Genomic DNA, 19,838 nt, shown 5'->3' on the forward strand with positions numbered 1-19,838 from the left:
TGTGAGAGTGTGTGTGTGAGAGTGTGTGTGTGTGAGTGTGTGTGCCGGACGGGCAACTCTGTCGTGGACAGCGCTGTGAGGGGAGGGCCAATTGGCCCCTCCCCTCATGGCGTCTGTGACCACCACAGTGGCTAAACGGGAGCTCTGGACGGGTGCGAGGGCTGGTAACCCCTCCACCTTCAAATAATTACCACGAATTAAAAATGTAACTAATAAGCTTGTGCCGGAGGCCCCGGGGGGACAGGAGTCTATGACGTCTCCTGGTCAAACACCAATTGGCGGAGCCAGGAGATTGAATCTCTACCCTCGGGGCCCCTCCAGAAACAACGAAAAGCCACTTCGTGTGGCCCCGTGGAATGTTCAAACGCTCACTGCGGAGAAGAGGTTGCCACTCCTCTGTCGGGAGCTGGACCGGTACTGCCTGGATTTCTGTGGCATTCAGGAGGTCCGGTGGACCGGTTCTGGCTCCTGCCACCATGAGGAGTGGACAGTCCTCTACTTGGGGCAGCAGACTGCCAAAAAACAGGGTGTGGCTCTTCTTTTGAACAAAATAATAAAGGGGGCGTGGGAGCGTGGCGGTGAGGTGTGGGAAGCTGTAAGCCCCAGGCTACTTTGGGCTCGCCTTCCCATCAACCGGAGGCGAGGAGTGGTGGTCGTAGTTACTTATGCCCCCACCGAAGACGAACATCCGTGGAGGGATGCAGGCAAAGCCGATGAGTCAGATGCCTTCTATGACCTCCTAAAGTGGCCCCTCGGGATAGAATCATCTTGTTGGGTGACTTCAATGCCCGAGTTGGTCATGATGCTGGCACCTGGTCTGGAGCGATTGGAGGGCATGGGCCAGATCAGCTCAATAACAACGGTAGGAGGCTGCTAGATTTTTGTGCAGCCCATGGGCTTGTAATTACCAACACGCTGTTCCGGCATCGGCGCATCCACACAACATCATGGATGCATGCTGGGTCCAAGAAAGAACATCTGCTAGACTACATAGTGATGGACCAACGGATGCGAGTCAATGTCCTTGACACCAGGACCTACCGTGGAGCTGATCTGCCCTCTAACCATCGACTAGTCATCTGTAAGATGTGCCTGCCATTCTTCCACTCCGGTGGTGGGTGTACACCCAGGACCCCATTCCAACCTAAAGTGGCCTGGTCACAGTTATCTGATGAAAGTTGCAAGAGAGAATTTCATCATCGCTTGCGGCTGGGGTTGGCATCGTCCCCCACTCCTCCTGATGTCGAGGGTAAATGGGCGAAGTAGAGGACTGTGACTCATGCAGCTGCAATGGCTGCTTTGGGTACGCGGTCCAGACCTCCCCAGAGACCCTGGCTGACAGAGTAGGTGTTCAGGATAGTTGAGAAAAAGCGACAGGCCCACTGTCATCGGCTACAGAATCCCACGTCAAAGAATGAGGAGGCTTACCGCAGCCTTCGCTCGGAGGTTCGGAGAGCCGTGAGGCGCTGCAAGAATGGGTGGTGGTCGCGGGTTGCTGAGGAGATGGAGTCTGCCTCAGTGGCCCGCGATCGCAAATCTCTATTTAACTCCAACAAAAAAGTAACCTGCAGCGCCACACCTAGTACCATCATTAGGGGAAAAAACGGTGATCCAATCTCCGACCCCTATGAACAGATTTGCAGATTTGCTGAGCATTTCTGTGAGGTCCTGTGGGAGGGGAAATCCCTCAGCCAGGAAACATCTTGGCACAAAGTGGGGATGACCCTGCTGAGGCTGCGGTGCCTCAAATATTGGAAGAAGACACCCCCTGTGAGTGGCTGGCTGAGGTGCCATCTGTTGAAGAAGTACTGAAGGCGATCCGGAGTCTGAGACCAGGAAAGGCACTGGGCAGAGATGATCTCCCAAGTGAAATGCTGAGGGAGGGTGGCATTTGTGCACAGACTGCCCTATATGACATCATAACAACAGTCTGGACCACTGGACGGGTTCCGCAGGATTGGAAGGATGCCCTGGTGGTCCCCCTCTTTAAGAAGGGGGACCGCACAGACTAACAACTACAGGGGCATCTCACTCCTCAGTGTGCCGGGAAAGGTCCTGGCAAGGATTATTCAACATCGCCTCGCCAGGCATGCCGAGGAGAGGCTTGCGGAGCCCCAATGTGGTTTCAGGAAAGGGCGGTGCTGCACAGATGCCATATTTTCTGTCCGTCTGCTACAGCAGAGGTGTAGGGAATTCCAACAAGACCTACATCTCTGCTTTATTGACCTGGTCAAGGCCTATGATACCATCAGTAGGCCTGGGCTCTGGGTTGTTGTTCATGCTTTTGGAGTCCCTGACCCTCTGCTCACGATCATTAAGGACCTTTATGATGGTCAGCGGGCCCGGGTAAAACTACGTGGCCGGGAGTCACAGCCATTCCCTGTACACCTTGGGGTGCGACAGGGATGTCCTCTGGCTCCCACATTATTTAACATCTATTTTGACCACGTAGTTCGTGAAGCCTTCAATAGCTGTACCGGGGAACCTCCATTTGGTACAGATATAATGGGAGGCTGATCGATGCCTGGGTGCTCAACCACGTTATGTATGCCGATGATTTGGTAATAGCTGCTCATTCAAAGGAGGAGTTGGAGACGCTGCTGCTGAGACTGGAACGTGCCACTAAGAGATGGGGCCTTACCATCAGCCCCACCAAAACTAAGCACCTGCCTGGGTATTTTGTACCATCGGACACTCCACCCCCACAACTCCGAATCGGTGATGGGGCAGTTGTGGAGAGAGTGGAGAGTTTCCCATACCTGTGCAGTGTGATTATGACCGGCTCCAGTTTAACAGCAGAGGTCTCACTCCGAATCAGTCGAGCGGCAATATCTTTTCATCGGTTGCGTAACGCTGTGTGGAAGCTACCTGGTCTGTCGCTCCGCACTAAGCTTCAGGTCTTCTCTGCCACGGTCATTCCCTCCCTTCTCTACGCTTGCGAAACGTGGACCCCCATAATGGAGCATCTTCGCCGGTTGGAAACATTTAGGCTGTCCTGCCTACGATCCATCCTGGGTTTAACAAGGCTGGATTGTGTGAGGAGCTCACAAATCCTTGAAAGATCTGGGCAAGGTCCCATCGGTGAGCTCCTCCGGCAGGCAAGGCTGCGTTGGCTGGGTCATGTAGCCCGCATGCCCAGCCACCGCATGCCGAAACAGCTTTTGTTCGGCTGGATTGAGGGCGCTAAACGGGCGCGGCACGGGCTAGAGAAGAGATAGAGTGATGTGGTACAGGAGGACGTGGAGCTGAGTGGACTTGCCGATGACTGGTACCAGCAGTGTCAAGATCGGCCTCTGTGGAGGAGGCTCGTTAAGGACGCTATTGGGCAGTTGGAGGCAGTCGCCCTCCAACAACAACGGAGGGCGGAGGAGCGACGCTCACAACAATGAGCGGAGCACCGGGTGGCTAAAGCACAGCAGGTTGGCACAGTAGGGGGCACAGGTGGTGCACCAGCCAGTCATCTCAGTCAGTCGACCCGTGGCACCTGGGTCTGCCCCGTGACCTCCTGCCGGCGGGCGTTCGACACTTCACGTTGCCTCAAGGTACATATGGCCTGGCACAAGCGTCGTGGTGACGTCACCGCCACTTAGTGGCGAATGGCGGTTGTTGTTGTTGAGTGTGTGAGAGAGAGTGAGTGTGTGAGAGGGTGTGCGTGAGAAGCGGTAGTGTAGTGGTTAGCGCTACGCTGCGCTATGCACCCGGCAACCGGGGTTCGATTCTTGCTCACGGCCAATACCGATGACAATTATCTGAAATGGTCCTGGGCCTCCCCTAGGTCAACTCAGCCTCAAATGAGTACCCGGTGCGGTGTGTAAACATCGCCACTGGGGAGACAAAGGCGGTCGGGCGTGGTGCTGGCCACCCACCCCCTCGTGTACCGTTCCGGCCTTCATAGGTGCTCGCTAACAGCACTTGCCCCTACAGTCTGTTAAGGCTACACGGGGGATCTTTGTATCCGTGTGCAAGAGAGTCTGTCTGTCTCCGGCCGTGCCAAAGCACAGCAAGTTGGCACAGCAGGAGACACAGGTGGTGCATCGGCCACTCATCTCAGTCAGTCGACTCACGCTGGGTCTGCCCCGTGGCCTTCTGCCGGCGGGCGCTCGACACTTCACGTGGCCTCAACGTGCAACCAGCCTGGCACAAGCGTCGTGGTGGCGTCACCGCCACTTAGTGGCGGACGGCGGTTGTTGTTGTTGCACACTTAGGTCGACTCGGCCTCAAAATGAGTAGCCGGTGAGACGTGGAATCAACATCAACACCTTGAGAAGGGAACAAAGGCGGTCGGGCGTGGTGCTGTCAACCCGCTCGTGTACCACAGTCCCGGCCTTCACAGGCGTGGTGCTGGCCACCCACCCACCCACCCGCGTACCACAGTCCCGGCCTTCACAAGCGTGGTGCTGACCACCCACTCACCCGGGTACCACAGTCCCGGCCTTCACAGACGTGGTGCTGACCACCCACCCACCCGGGTACCACAGTCCCGGGCCTTCACACGGCGTGGTGCTGACCACCCACCCACCCGGGTACCACAGTCCCGGCCTTCACAGACGTGGTGCTGGCCACCCACCCACCCGGGTACCACAGTCCCGGCCTTCACAGACGTGGTGCTGGCCACCCACCCACCCGGGTACCACAGTCCCGGGCCTTCACACGGCGTGGTGCTGACCACCCACCCGCTCGTGTACCACAGTCCCGGGCCTTCACACGGCGTGGTGCTGACCACCCACCCGCTCGTGTACCACAGTCCCGGCCTTCACACGACGTGGTGCTGACAACCCACCCACGTACCACAGTCTCGGCCTTCACAGGGCGTGCTTCCACTGCTGGATTATTTTTTTTCCGCCTGAGGACGGCCGCTTGTGTTGCGATCGAAACGTCGTGATACATTATTTTATTATTATTTTTTCTACCTACGTGACTTTACCGAAAGAACCAAAGAGTACGGGATGCAACGATCCTCAGATGCGGTAAAAGTTGGCAGCGTTCATGGCCATGGGGACGTGGGGGTGGGGGAGAATGCGGCAGTGCTGGATGATCCTAGCAGCACTAGTAGCTACACAATGCTACGGGGCCCCCCACTTTCAAGGCCCCCCCCCCCCACCGCGCTAAATGCTTTCAAGCTATCAATTCCGGTTCGGTGACTCTGCACTTGCTCTACTACTATAGTACTATACCGCCTTCGACTTTTACGAACGACTGGGTGTTTAACGTGAGCGATTTGTCGTATTAAATGAAAAAGTAAAATTACTTTACTGTGCAAGTAAAAAAATAGTGTTTTAATATTTATGTGCCTTTGTTCATTTAGGGCCCCTTTATCGCATGCAAAAAAATGTTCTCATTGCACGGGGAACGAGGTCAACTCACACCCAGATTTTTGGCAGCGATCAGAATCGGAAAATTTATATTGGAGGAATCCGATGAGCTACAAAGCTCTTTATCGCAGATGTCCAGTAGGGGCACGGGGTAGGAACGTCACAACAACAAACGGTACAAAAGCACGATAGTCGTGCTAAGTACGAGAAAGGTCAACAAATCACACAAACACCTGGTACACAGGAGATGTTAACTACCTCGCATGGTGTACAGGAGATCATGGGTTCGATCCCGACCCTGACGCCTGCTGTATAGTTGGAGTTTGCGTGTCTCTCTCTCATCATCATCACGGTGGCTAGGAGATGTTAACTACCTAGCCTGGTGTACAGGAGGTCGTGGGTTCGATCCCGACCCTGACGATGCCTGCTGCTGTGTATTTAGAGTCTGCGTCTCTCTCTCTCTCATCATCATCACGGTGGCTAGAAGATGTTAACTACCTCGCCTGGTGTACAGGAGATCGTGGGTTCGATCCCGACCCTGACGATGCCTGCTGCTGTATATTTGGAGTCTGCGTGTCTCTCTCTCTCTCTCATCATCATCACGGTGGCTAGGAGATGTTAACTACCTCGCTGAGTGTACAGGAGGTCGTGGGTTCAATCACGACCCTGACGATGCCTGCTGTGTATTTGGAGTTTGCGTGCCTCTCTCTCTCATCATCATCACGGTGGCTAGGAGATGTTAACTACCTCGCCTGGTGTACAGGAGGTCGTGGGTTCGATCCCGACCCTGACGATGCCTGCTGCTGTGTATTTACAGTCTGCGTGTCTCTCTCTCTCTCATCGTCATCATCATCATCACGGTGGCTAGGAGATGTCAACTACCTCGCTACGTTTCCGCACCGTGCTCCCCAACTCCCCCCGCGCCGCCTTCGTTCGACGGCCCGGCCCGAAAGCCGCCGCCGTCGCCACCGTCGCCACCGCCGCCGCCGCCGCCGCGAGGGTGAGCGGAGTTCGCGCGACGATGTGCACCGTACCCGGTACGCGCATCGCACGCCGATCGAGCGGAGGGAACGACAGCGGCAGTTGTTTTAGGTCGCGGCCTTCGCACTCGGCGTCAGGCAGGGCCCTGGGGCGGCATCGTCAGGAGCCCCCCCCCCGCCCGGTGAGCATCCAGCAACGTGACCTTCCCGCTGACTCGCTGTCATTTTTTACCGCCGAAGGCGACTCAGGACACAGCTGGCGAAGAGCCGCGGCTTGGTGCGGGGAGAGGGGGGGATAGGGGGGAAGGGACGGTGAAAAATCACATTTAGCGCGCGCGCCAGAAATAAAAACTTCAAAACGCGCGGCCATCAGTGCGGACGCACGGCGACACCGTTGAAGACGTGGCACTCGCGGGGTTGACCTCTGCACGCGTGGGCGCGACAAGACAAAGAGGAGGAGCAGGAGGAGGAGGAGGCGGGCGGGGGGGAGTAAACCCGAGACGCCGATGCAGCGGGTGGGTCATCCGCTGCATCGCGTGCACGCCGAAAGGCACATCGGCCGTGGCGCGACGGGGGTCGCACGCACGTGGGATTCGCGAGATGCGGCACGCTGACATTCCCGCAAGGGGGGGTGGTGGTGATGGTGGTGGTGGGGGGCACATTGATGCCGAGAGGCGGCAGGCCACTTTCTCTCTCTGCGCGCGTGGTGGGCCGGAGGGGGGGTCGCTTCTGAACAAGAGCTCGATAGCTCGGTGGGACCTTACGAGCGGTAACGTGAAACACAGCACGGATTTGAGTTTGTTGTTTTTCGTGATTGGCTTTCACCTTCCTCCTCCCCCCAACGTTTTGCACCGCCGTCGTCTTGCTCGCGTAGCTTATTGCTGCGACGTTCTCACCCCGTGCCCCTACGGGAAATCTGCGAAAAAAGAGCTTCACAGCTCTTCGGGTTCCTCCAGCATGAATTCAGATTCTGATTCCATGCATTTGGAGTTTGCACGTCTCTCTCCCCGTTTGTTCGGCGTGGATTTTTCTGCGGGTCCTCCCTTTTTTGTTTTTAAACCCCCCTCCAGGGATAGAAACGACGTGGCGCTCTTACAGTATCTGGCCACTGCCATGAATGTCCGCGTGACGACCAGGCGCTTGCTTGAGCTGTCGCCTGTGATGGCAAGGTCGCCTCCAGGAAAAGAGCTATACAGCTCAGTGGGGCCTTACCTGGCGATAGTATGAAAGTTACAAACAGTAACGTTTTAACACGTAGGGGGCCTTCGCGACCAATAGCATCCATAATAGAGGGTTTTTTTTTGGGGGGGGGGGGGGTTAGATCACGTAAATGTATAAATGTTGTGTCGTCAAAACCCGCCACCACCCGAAACAGCCAACTAGTGAGGAGTTGTCACGTAAACAGAACGTGGCCAATTCGTCACTATTACAGCACTAGTGTATAATGTAGTGTATAGTGTAGTGTATAGTAGTGTAGTGTATATAGTAGTGTATAGTGTAGTGTATAGTGTAGTGTATAGTAGTGTATAGTGTAGTGTATAGTAGTGTATAGTGTAGTGTATAGCAGTGTATAGTGTAGTGTATAGTGTAGTGTATAGCAGTGTATAGTAGTGTATAGTGTAGTGTATAGTAGTGTATAGTGTAGTGTATAGCAGTGTATAGTGTAGTGTATAGTGTAGTGTATAGTAGTGTATAGTGTAGTGTATAGTGTAGTGTATAGTAGTGTATAGTGTAGTGTATAGTAGTGTAGTGCAGTGTATATAGTAGTGTATAGTGTAGTGTATAGTAGTGTATAGTGTAGTGTATTGTAGTGCATAGTAGTGTATAGTGTAGTTATAGTGTAGAGTATAGTAGTGTATAGTGTAGTGTATAGTGTAGTATACTAGTACAGCACATCGGTGTGTTGGAGAGCCAAGCCACAACATTTACAATCTGAGTAACGACGTTTCGCCAGTAATTACAACCAGCTTCATCAGGCGACAGCCAGACTCGTGGAGATGTCCACCTGTTTCGTTCCTGAAGAAGCTGGTTGCAATTACTGGCGAAACGTCGTTACTCAGTTTGTAAATGTTGTGGCTTGGCTCTCCAATGCACCGGTGTGCTGTACTAGTATACTATACTATACACTACACTATACACTACACTATAACTACACTATACACTACTATACACTACACTATACACTACTATATACTACACTACTACACTATATACTACTATACACTACAATTCACTACACTATACACTACTACACTATATACTACACTATACACTACTATACACTACACTTCTACACTATATACTACTATACACTACTATACACTACACTATACACTACTACACTATACACTACTATACACTACACTATACACTACTATATACTACACTATACACTACTATACACTACACTATACACTACTACACTATATACTACTATACAATACTATACACTACACTATACACTACTATACACTACACTATACACTACACTATATACTACTATACACTACTAGACACTACACTATACACTACTATATACTACACTATACACTACTATACACTACACTATACACTACACTATACACTACACTTTACACTAGTGCTGTACTAGTGACAAATTGGCCACGTTCTGTTTACGTGACAATCCTTACTGGCTGTGTCGGGTGGTGGCGGGTTTAACGACACATTTATATATTTATACGATCTAACCCCCCCCCCCCCCCAAAAAAAAACTCTATTACGTAAAATAGTATATTTTAAGTTGGCTCGTCTCTCTTTCTCTCTCTCCCCGTATAGTTTATCGATTCCGCAGTCTCTCGAGTCTTGGCGTCTGTGGACGACGCTGCAGATGCCAAGAGCGCTCTTCTCTGGCCGACATGCAGGTAGACGAGACTCCAATTGAGGCTGGGGTAGAGAGGCTTAGAAGCCGTGTTCAGAGGACCACACGGACACGTCTTGCACCCGTGCGTCGATTTAGGGCGGTGTGTGTTTATGTCAAGTGTGCTATTCGGTTCGCGCTGAGCAGAGCAAGGAGTAGTTAAGCGAGTTTTTTTTTTTATCGCAGTTTTATTGGCCTGGCCAGAGTTATGACAGGCCCGAATAAAAAAAAAACACTGGCCTCCTTGGGTCATTAAATGGCTTTTTATAACAACATTTTTATCTTATATATATTTCACGCAGGGCCGAGTGGTGATGCAGTATGGTCAGCGCACTGCACTTTAAACAATTTTTATTTTATTTTACCAGGTAAGGCATACTGCGCTGTATAGCTCTCTTTCATTAGCGACCTGGCCACAAATGATAGCTCAAACCAAGTAGGCTTATCACGTGGAAATGTACAGCAGACAAATACTCTAAACGCGTGACGTTGATTCTCAATGTGGAGGGAAAAAACGCAGGGCTCTTTCAAAAATCCACGCAGCCGCGGAGAGAGAGACACGCAAACTCAAAATATACAGCAGGCATCGTCAGGGTCGGGATCGAAGCCACGACCTCCTGCATACCAGGCGAGGTAGTTAACATCTCCTAGCCACCCTGATGATGATGAGAGAGACACGCAAACTCCAAATGTACAGCAGACATCAGGGTCGGGATTGAACCCACGACCTCCTGCAAACCAGGCGAGGTAGTTAACATCTCATAGCCACCCTGATGATGATGAGAGAGACACGCAAACTCCAAATGTACAGCAGACATCAGGGTCGGGATTGAACCCACGACCTCCTGCATACCAGGCGAGGTAGTTAACATCTCCTAGCCACCCTGATGATGATGAGAGAGACACGCAAACTCCAAATGTACAGCAGACATCAGGGTCGGGATTGAACCCACGACCCTCCTGTATATTCCAGGCGAGGTAGTTAACATCTCATAGCCACCCTGATGATGATGAGAGAGACACGCAAACTCCAAATGTACAGCAGACATCAGGGTCGGGATTGAACCCACGACCCTCCTGTATATTCCAGGCGAGGTAGTTAACATCTCCTAGCCACCCTGATGATGATGAGAGAGACACGCAAACTCCAAATGTACAGCAGACATCAGGGTCGGGATTGAACCCACGACCCTCCTGTATATTCCAGGCGAGGTAGTTCACGCCTCACCACCGTGTAGCTCCGCCACCTGCGTCTGACCGATGGCCACCGCTAACATCAGCAGCGAGCGATATCTAAACCGACCCGGTGCACCTCCCTCTCCACCAGCCTGCGTCGAGCACCATGGCCGACGTACCATCAAACAAACCTCCACGGCCGACAAGGTGTGGCTAGGGCTTCATCCTGCCAGTTGATTGCGAGAGAGTAATATTCCAGGCGGAAAAAAAAGACGCGCACACACACACACACACAGAGACTCCTTATTACTGGGCCATAGGTCCCAGTTTACCGTGCGGCTGAGCAGAGTGGTGGCATCGCTCAGGGCTCACTGTTGTTGATATTCTCGACGTGAATGTCGGTGTGAGCGGTGGCGCAGCAGTTAGCGCTGCGCTGCGCTACGAACCCGGCGACTCCGGGTTCGAATCCCGCTCACGGCTCAACACCCGGAACCGGTCCTGAGCCTCCCCTAGGTCGACTCAGCCTCAAATGAGTACCTGGTGTGTGCTGTCTAAACATCGCCACTGGGGAGGCAAAGGCGGCTGGGCGTGGTGCTGTCCACCCACCCCCTTCGTGTGCCGTTCCTGGCTTCATAGGTGCTGATCGCTAACCGCACTTGCCCCCAAAGTATGTTAAGGCTATACGGGTGGGGGGGGGGGAAATTTGTCTTTGGAGCTTGAATAAAGATGCCCCCAGGAATAACGTTGCTCAGGGCAACCGAAGACAGCGAGTTCGTAATAAACGGGTGTATTTTTTTTTTATTGGGTGAGATCTCGTAAAATATTAACGGGTCATTAACCCACCACCACCTGACGCAGCTAATTAGTAATGTTTGTCACGTGTAACAAAATTGCCAATTAGTTACTGCTTCAGCACGCCGGTGTGCTGGATAGTCAAACCCACCCGTGACGTCTCGCCGGCGATGACAACAACCAGCCAGGGTCGTGAACCTTCCTCGCTGGCCGTGGCAGGCAGCAGGCGGCGGGGTTAACAATCTCGCTCCAAAAAAAATATTTTAAAAAATCATCCCACGAAACTTTATCGCGAATGACGTCGGCTGCAACGGCCGATTCGTCCAACCGCGGACAGGGTCACCGGTTCGCGCTTCTGTGGTCGTCTGGAACGCTCTTCCTTGCGATATTTGGAAGCCACCGGGGATGTGTCGCTTTGAAATCATCATCTAGATTGACAAAGTCGTTTCTTTAGAACTGCTTTTTGTGTTTCAGTTTGTTGTACTTTCCCTCCCCCTCTTCCCCCCCCCCCCACGATTAGTGCGGTTGGCTACGTACGGTGAGAAAGAAGTTTCACGTGCGTAAAACCCACACACACCCACCCATCCACCCTCGCCCACTCGCCCTCTCGCCCACGCACTCGTCACGCCGCAGGTCACCACCAACGCACTCACCAACCCACTCACGCACCCGCTCTCTCACTCACTCACCCACTCACCCACTCACCCCACTGCAACACAGCACCTCCGATTAGCGCTGGCGGCTACGTACGGTGCGAAAGAAGTTCAACGTCCTCGCACGCACGCACGCGCGCGCACGCGCGCGTACCTTGCTCCATGAGTCGCCGGAGTTGCTCCTCGATGTCGTCCCCGTCCAGAGTGAACGTCTGCACCTCCGCACTGCCGTCGGCGTTCGTCACCGTCTTGCGGACCGTCACAGTCCGGTAATCTCCTGCGTGCGACGGAAACCATCGGGGCGCGAGAGATGAGTCAAGCGAGGCCACCGCTGCACGGCGCCTGTGCCAGGCAAGGTGCACTTCGAGGCCACGTGAAGTGTCGAAGGCTGGCCGACAGGTTAGTGTGTGCGTGTGTTTGTGTATGTGTGCGTATGTGTATGTATGTGCGTGTGCGCGTGTGTGCGTGTGTGTATGCGTGTGTGTGTGTGTGCGTGTGTGTATGTATGTGCGTGTGTGTGTGCGCGTGTGTGCGTGCGTGTGTGTGTGTGTGCGTGCGTGCGTGTGCGTGCGTGCGTGTATGTGTATGTGTGCATGTGCGTGTGTGTGCGTCCGTGTGTATGTGTGTATGTGCGTGTGTCTGTGCGCGTGTGTGTGTGCGTGTGTGTGCGTGCGTGTGTGTGTATGTGTGTGTATGTGTGTATGTGCGTGTGTATGTGTGTGGACCCCCCTAATGGAACATCTTCGCTGGTTAGAAACATTTAGGCTGGCCTGCCTACGATCCATCCTGGGTTTAACCAGACTGGATTGTGTGAGGAGCTCACAAATCCTTGAAAGATCTGGGCAAGGTCCCATCGGTGAGCTCCTCCGGCGGGCAAGGCTGCGATGGCTGGGTCATGTAGCCCGCATGCCCAGCCACCGCATGCCGAAATAGCTTTTGTTCGGCCGGATCGAGGGGGCTAAACGGGCGCGGCACGGGCTAGAGAAGAGATGGAGTGATGTGGTACAGGAGGACGTGGAGCTGAGTGGACTTGCCAATGACCGGTACCAGCGGTGTCAAGATCGGCCTCTGTGGAGGAGGCTCGTGAAGGACGCTACTGGGCAGTTGGAGGTAGTCGCCCTCCAACAACAACGGAGGGCGGAGGAGCGACGCTCAGAACAACGAGCAGAGCGCCGGGTGGCTAAAGCACAGCAGGTTGGCACAGTAGGGGGCACAGGTGGTGCATCAGCCAGTCATCTCAGTCAGTCGACCCATGGCACCTGGGTCTGCCCCGTGACCTCCTGCCAGCGGGCGTTCGACACTCCACGTGGCCTCAAGGTGCACATCTCCTGGCACAAGCGTCGTGGTGACGTCACTGCCACTTAGTGGCGAATGGCGGTTGTTGTTGTGTGTATGTGTGTATGTATGTGTGTATGTATGTGTGTGTATGTGTGTGTATGTGAAGAAGGGCGGGTAAACCCCTTCACTTGGCCCTTCTTCTGCCGACCACCACGGTGGAAATGCTGAAATAGGCCGCGCACACAAAGACAAAGATCCCCCGTATAGCCTTAGCAGACTGTAGGGGCAAGTGCCGTTAGCGAGCAGCACCTAAAAAGGCCGGCACGGCACACGAGGGGGTGGGTGGCCAGCACACCACACTCCCCAGTGGCGATGTTGACACACCGCACCAGGTACTCATTTGAGGCCGAGTCGACCTAGGGAAGGCCCAGGACCGGTTCAGATAATCGTCACCGATGTTGGCCGTGAGCGTGAATCGAACCCGGGTCGCCAGGTTTGCAGCACAGCGCAGCGCTAACCACTGCACCACCGCTCCCCACACTCACTCACACGCACGCAACACCCTTCCTCTCCGCTCGCGTACCCTACCGTCACCGTCGTCAGCGTCGTCGTCACCGCCAAAAGACGCCAAAAGGCGTCCTCTGGTCGAACACCGTCTGAGACGAGGCTCAAAAGAAAGCTGCCTCTGGTGTGGACCAATCAGTTTCAAGGACAATGCCGCAGATAATATCAGAGTGTGTTTTTTGTTTGCATTCTGACCACAAGCATCGTGGTTAATGCAGACGTGATTCCTTGTAAAAGGTTTCAGTTTGGTGTTTTAACACCTGAACACCTGTTTTGTTGCCAGAAAAAAATGGGAAAACCTATTATCATACAGGAAATACTCAAACACCCATTAACGAATCATTTGTGGTGCTGCTCTCTCCTCCCCATGTGACTCCCCAGACCGTCGCTCGAAGGGGCAGCGAAAGAGGTTCCTCGTTGACACAAGACTAAAAGCTAAGCGCCAGATTCGGGAGCTTGAGATGATCCTGCTGGATCATTGTGCACAGCAGCAGGCCAAATACGCGGACGCGATTCCTCGTAAAAGGTTTCATTTTGGCGTTTTAACATCTTAACCACAGCTGTTTTGTTGACCAGAAAAAAGGGGGGAAACCGATGCTCATGTAAATGTGCCGTTAACCCACCACCATCCTACCACCACCACCACCCGACACAGACAATTAGTTAGGTTTGTCGCCGTGAACAAAACGTGCACAATTAGTTAACTATTATTTTATTCTCATTCTACGTGACTTTACCGAAAGAACCAAAGAAGATGAATCATTGCAGTCACGAAAGCTTTAAATCGAAATATTATATCCCAATTCGGGTACCAGCTATGTCGTTTCGCTGGTGATTACAACAGCCAGCTACGTCAGGCCATTTGCCAGAATTCCCGTTTTTGGGGCCGTCCATAAATGACGTCACGCGATTTTTGACCCCCCCCCCTCCATCGTCACACGGGGTCACAAAAAGTCAGACCCCCCCTCAAATATGACGTCACAAAGCTCTGCCCCCCCCCCCTCCAAAAAAATAAAAGATGCTTCAAATCGCTTTTAAACTATTGTCATTGTAGTAGTGCGTATTTAATGTGGCGCTGCACTTCTGATGTTGTAGGAGAAAACATTTACTAAAAAGTCTATTTAATTAAGTAGAACGCGTTGTGTCTATATTTATTTAAAGTTGCGCATTTTGATGTGACGTCACATTTCTCAACACCCCCGCCCCCCCCCCCATCGTCACACATCGTCACACAATATCTGACCCCCCCCCCCCCCAGGTGCGTGACGTCATTTATGGACGGCCCGTTTGGTCTTAAATAGAGGGGGGGGAGGGGGTTAAAGTTGATGCCATCGCTGTGAGCCTATCAGGTGTGAAGACCAGCCAGCGGTTAAAATGAACTCGTATAAATGACAACGGACCACGTTAACCCGAGAACCGAGCAACTGGGACCACCACCCTATATCGAATTCGGGGCAGAATCGAACTTTTATTTTTTTTGTTGCAATCGGGAAAACTCATGCCACCTTTTGCCAAGGCAACGACGTCTGAGACGCTGTGGGCACGACGCCGGAATTGGTCGCAATTCTGGACGCGCCCTTCCGAAGAAACGCTGACCGCAAGTCTGTGACTTTGTATACGCGACGCTGCCGCGTATTTCCACAGCGTGCACTTCAAATTTCGATTTAAAGCTTTCGTGACTGCAGTAATTCATATTCTTGGCTCTTTCGGTACTTTACTTTACCGAAAGAGCTAAGAATATGAAGCGTGCACTTCATTAGGGGTGTGCAGCTGTTACGATAACAATTTACATTTTCACTCGTAAGGCGCCTTCCACGAACGACTTCAAGGCGTTATCGCCGCCGTCGCCGGCCACGGGGAAATGTCAACGGCGCAGAGTGGCACGGACATTTCCCCCGAACGAGACCTTTTTTTAAACGTGATCTGGAAGTGGGCCTGTTTGCCGAGGGCCCAGTTTGAGTTCGTGAGAGATACATTCTCTGTGCAAGTCCATTAACCGCAAGAACACAATGTCTCATGTGAAACAAACAAATAAATCACCAACCTTGGCTGCACCTAAAGAGGCAGAATGAAGTACACACACACACACACGCAAATGAAATTGTTCAACTTTGCCCTGACAATCTCAATCTCCGTAGGTCACATTTGCCCTGGAGCTGAGCAGAAGTGGTGGTGGCGGCTGCGTAGGAAGTGGTGGCTCCGAACCCGGCGACCCGAGTTCGATTCCCGCTCGCGGCCAACACCAAGTGACGATTGCCTGCAACTGTGTACATCAAGTGTGTGTGTGTGTGTATACCTCTGTGGGAAACGGCGGTGCATTGCCGTGGGGAGTAGCAGGGCAGTGGTCGGCGAGCGGCGCCAAGCGCCGACAAAAAACCGAGTTTGAATCCCGCTCACTGAAACGGCCCTGGGCCTCCTTTAGGTAAACTCAGCCTCACGTGAGTGAGCTGGGAAAAAAAAAAAAAAAAAAACATCGCCACGAGGGAGACAAAGGCGGCTGGGTGCAGTGGCTGCACTGTACGAACGCGGACCATGTGCTGCGTACAGCATGAAGCACCCCTTGACGGCCGGCGATCGGTTCCGCGAAACGGGCCGTTGAGCGATTTGGTCGTGCAGCGAGTCCAGGAAATACACGTCCGAGGCGTAGTTCGTTCCGACGCCATCGAGAGCGAACCTTGCTCGGCCCGTCGTTGAGCGGCTTTTGCCGTGGACAGGGGTGCTCGTCAACGGGGGTGCCGCTGTGTAGCAGTAGTAGCAGTGCGGTGCGCCGCGTTCGTCCGCCCTGCGTCGCGATCCGCCAAGCTCACCCGTGTTGACCTCTTTCAGGATGTCGTCGGTGATGTAGCCGTCGCCCTCGATGATCATGCGGTCGCCCACGGTGATCACGCGGATGGTCACGATCCTGGGCTTCACCTTCACGATCCTCAGGAACATCTCCCAGCCTGGACCGCGGGGGGGGGGCGGGGGGGGGGGGGTGGTGGCGACACGGCGGAGTCAGAGGCCGGGACCTTTGGAGCGGGCAGCAGCAGCAGCAGTAGCGGCGGGGAATCCGATGAGCTACGGGAGCTTCTGTGTCACGCACGTCTGGTGCGGGGGGCACGGGGTCGGCGAGGCGTGAGACGGTCTGAAAGCAAACTACCGATCAGTACGGTTGGCTACGTATACGGTGCGGAAGAAGTCCGACGTACGTACGTACTGCCCATAGACTCAACACTGCCCATAGACTCAACACTGCCCATAGACTCAACACTGCCCATAGACTCAACACTGCCCGTAGACTCAACACTGACCATAGACTAACACTGCCCGTAGACTCAACACTACCCATAGACTCAACACTGCCCATAGACTCAACACTGCCCATAGACTCAACACTGCCCATAGACTCAACACTGCCCGTAGACTCAACACTGCCCGTAGACTCAACACTGCCCGTAGACTCAACACTGCCCATAGACTCAACACTGCCCGTAGACTCAACACTGCCCATAGACTCAACACTGCCCGTAGACTCAACACTGCCCGTAGACTCAACACTGCCCATAGACTCAACACTGCCCGTAGACTCAACACTGCCCGTAGACTCAACACTGCCCGTAGACTCAACACTGCCCATAGACTCAACACTGCCCGTAGACTCAACACTGTCCATAGACTCAACACTGCCCATAGACTCAACACTACCCATAGACTCAACACTGCCCATAGACTCAACACTGCCAATAGACTCAACACTACCCATAGACTCAACACTGCCCACAGACTCAACACTCCCCATAGACTCAACACTACCCATAGACTCAACACTACCCATAGACTCAACACTACCCATAGACTCAACACTACCCGTAGACTCAACACTGCCCATAGACTCAACACTACCCATAGACTCAACACTGCCCATAGACTCAACACTGCACCATAGACTCAACACTACCCCATAGACTCAACACTACCCATAGACTCAACACTGACCATAGACTCAACACTACCCATAGACTCAACGCTGCACGTAGACTCAACACTGCCCGTAGACTCAACACTGCCCGTAGACTCAACACTGCCCATAGACTCAACACTGCCCGTAGACTCAACACTGCCCATAGACTCAACACTGCCCGTAGACTCAACACTGCCCGTAGACTCAACACTGCCCGTAGACTCAACACTGCCCATAGACTCAACACTGCCCGTAGACTCAACACTGTCCATAGACTCAACACTGCCCATAGACTCAACACTACCCATAGACTCAACACTGCCCATAGACTTAACATTACCCATAGACTCAACACTGCCCATAGACTCAACACTACCCATAGACTCAACACTACCCATAGACTCAACACTACCCGTAGACTCAACACTGCCCATAGACTCAACACTACCCATAGACTCAACACTGCCCATAGACTCAACACTGCACCATAGACTCAACACTACCCCATAGACTCAACACTACCCATAGACTCAACACTGACCATAGACTCAACACTACCCATAGACTCAACGCTGCACGTAGACTCAACACTGCCAATAGACTCAACACTGCCCATAGACTCAACACTGCCCACAGACTCAACACTACCCATAGACTCAACACTGCCCACAGACTCAACACTACCCATAGACTAACACTGCCCGTAGACTCAACAGTGCACCTCCCATTAGCACGGTTGGCTACGTACGGTGCGAAAGAAGTTCAACGTACCTACATGCACATTATATTCTTGGTTCTTTCGGTAAAGTCACGTAGAAGGCAAACAATAAAATAATAATTTTCTTGTTGTGGTTTTCACACCTGATGATCATTGCTTGTGTTGCAGTCGAAACGTCGTGAGAATTTTATTGTTTTATATTTCTTCTTTGGTTCTTTCGGTGACATTGACTTATCCAAGACGGAGGTTCTTTGCAAACCAACCGGCTACCATGAGAGATTCGTTCATGAGGCCATTTACATATACAGGCACAGAGACAATTTCAACCGAGAAGATGGATTCTGGCTTAGTAACCATTGGAAAGATGTTTTAAACCAATTTCAACCGAGAAGATGGATTCTGGCTTAGTAACCATTGGAAAGATGTTTTAAACCATTTCCGTTCTTAATTAATTGTATTTTACGATGACCTTCAGACCGCAGCTCTTTCGCTGGCATTGACTCTTAATACCTCTCACACCACGGTTAATGGTATGGTTTACAACATGGAGTATAACAGCGCCTCGTAGCTGTCTCTCTCCCCCTCCTCCGTTCCGACCATGGATGAACTCGTCTGTCTGAACGGGACCCGTAGCTATCCGTGTTGCTAAAGTTGAGGGTAAGAATTCACCCATTTTTTCGCCATATAGCATTGTGATATATAACGACTTATTGTTGGTAGCTTAGCTGATTGGAGAATATATAGAGTTTCTTGATAACATTGAGGTAATTTATATTTTAGTTTTTTATTGGTTTACTATGTAGTATTCATTATATAGTGTAGTGTATACTTTAACATAGCCATTTCTGTGACCAGTCACAAGCTAATCACTCAGCTATTTCAATGCTAAATTCGATGCTAATTTCCTTTGTCAAGGGGTGCCTCTGTGGATGTGTATGCTTTGACTTTAACATAGCCATTTCTGTGACCAGTCACAAGCTAATCACTCAGCTATTTCAATGCTAAATTCTATGCTAATTCCTTTGTCAAGGCGCTTTGTTTCTTCTCACACAGCTTAAAGGTCGCGATCTGAGCGTGGCTTTGTTCGCTCCAGCGCTGTCCTCCAGACAGTCTCGTCCCTTCACCTGATGAAGGCCGCTTGTGTTCTGGCCGAAACGTCGTGGGAATTTTATTGTATTATTTTATTTTATCAATTTATTATTTTATTCTCATTCTACGTGACTTTACCGAAAGAACCAAAGAAGATGAATCCTTGCAGTCACGAAAGCTTTAAATCGAAAATGTTTTATATATTTTGTATTATTATATTGTTTCCCTTCTAGGTGACTTTACCGAAAGAACCAATAATATGAATCCCTGCAGTCACGAAAGCTTTACATCAGAATTTACATGCAAATTGGCGACCTCCGTTGGTGGAGCTGAGCTATGAAAATTTTAATTAATTCTGCCGGTCATAATCATTTATCTTCTACTTTTGAGCGCTAACAAAAACGTGTGTGCATTGAAAACAAACAAAAAACAGCTTCGTGTTTTTTTGTGCCCAATCC

The 19,838-nt window shown here is 52.1% G+C and overlaps 1 protein-coding gene across 2 annotated transcripts in view; it reads right to left on the reverse strand.

The window, feature by feature from the left end:
• Window positions 1-19,838, reverse strand: part of LOC116955738 (transforming growth factor-beta-induced protein ig-h3-like) — a 254,790-nt gene that overhangs the window by 20,207 nt on the left and 214,745 nt on the right. For both annotated transcript variants that reach the window (XM_032977008.2, XM_032977009.2), the window contains exons 21-22: window positions 16,441-16,575; window positions 11,946-12,068 (exon numbers count right to left, since the gene is read on the reverse strand). In XM_032977008.2, coding sequence (XP_032832899.1) covers window positions 11,946-12,068; window positions 16,441-16,575 — 258 coding nt within the window. The remainder of the gene's footprint in view (window positions 1-11,945; window positions 12,069-16,440; window positions 16,576-19,838) is intronic.

This window comes from Petromyzon marinus, chromosome 61, assembly GCF_048934315.1.
Source record: "Petromyzon marinus isolate PM22_M1 ecotype Great Lakes invasive population chromosome 61, UKy_Petmar_22M1.pri1.0, whole genome shotgun sequence".
In the NCBI taxonomy this organism is placed as follows: Eukaryota; Metazoa; Chordata; class Hyperoartia; order Petromyzontiformes; family Petromyzontidae; genus Petromyzon; species Petromyzon marinus.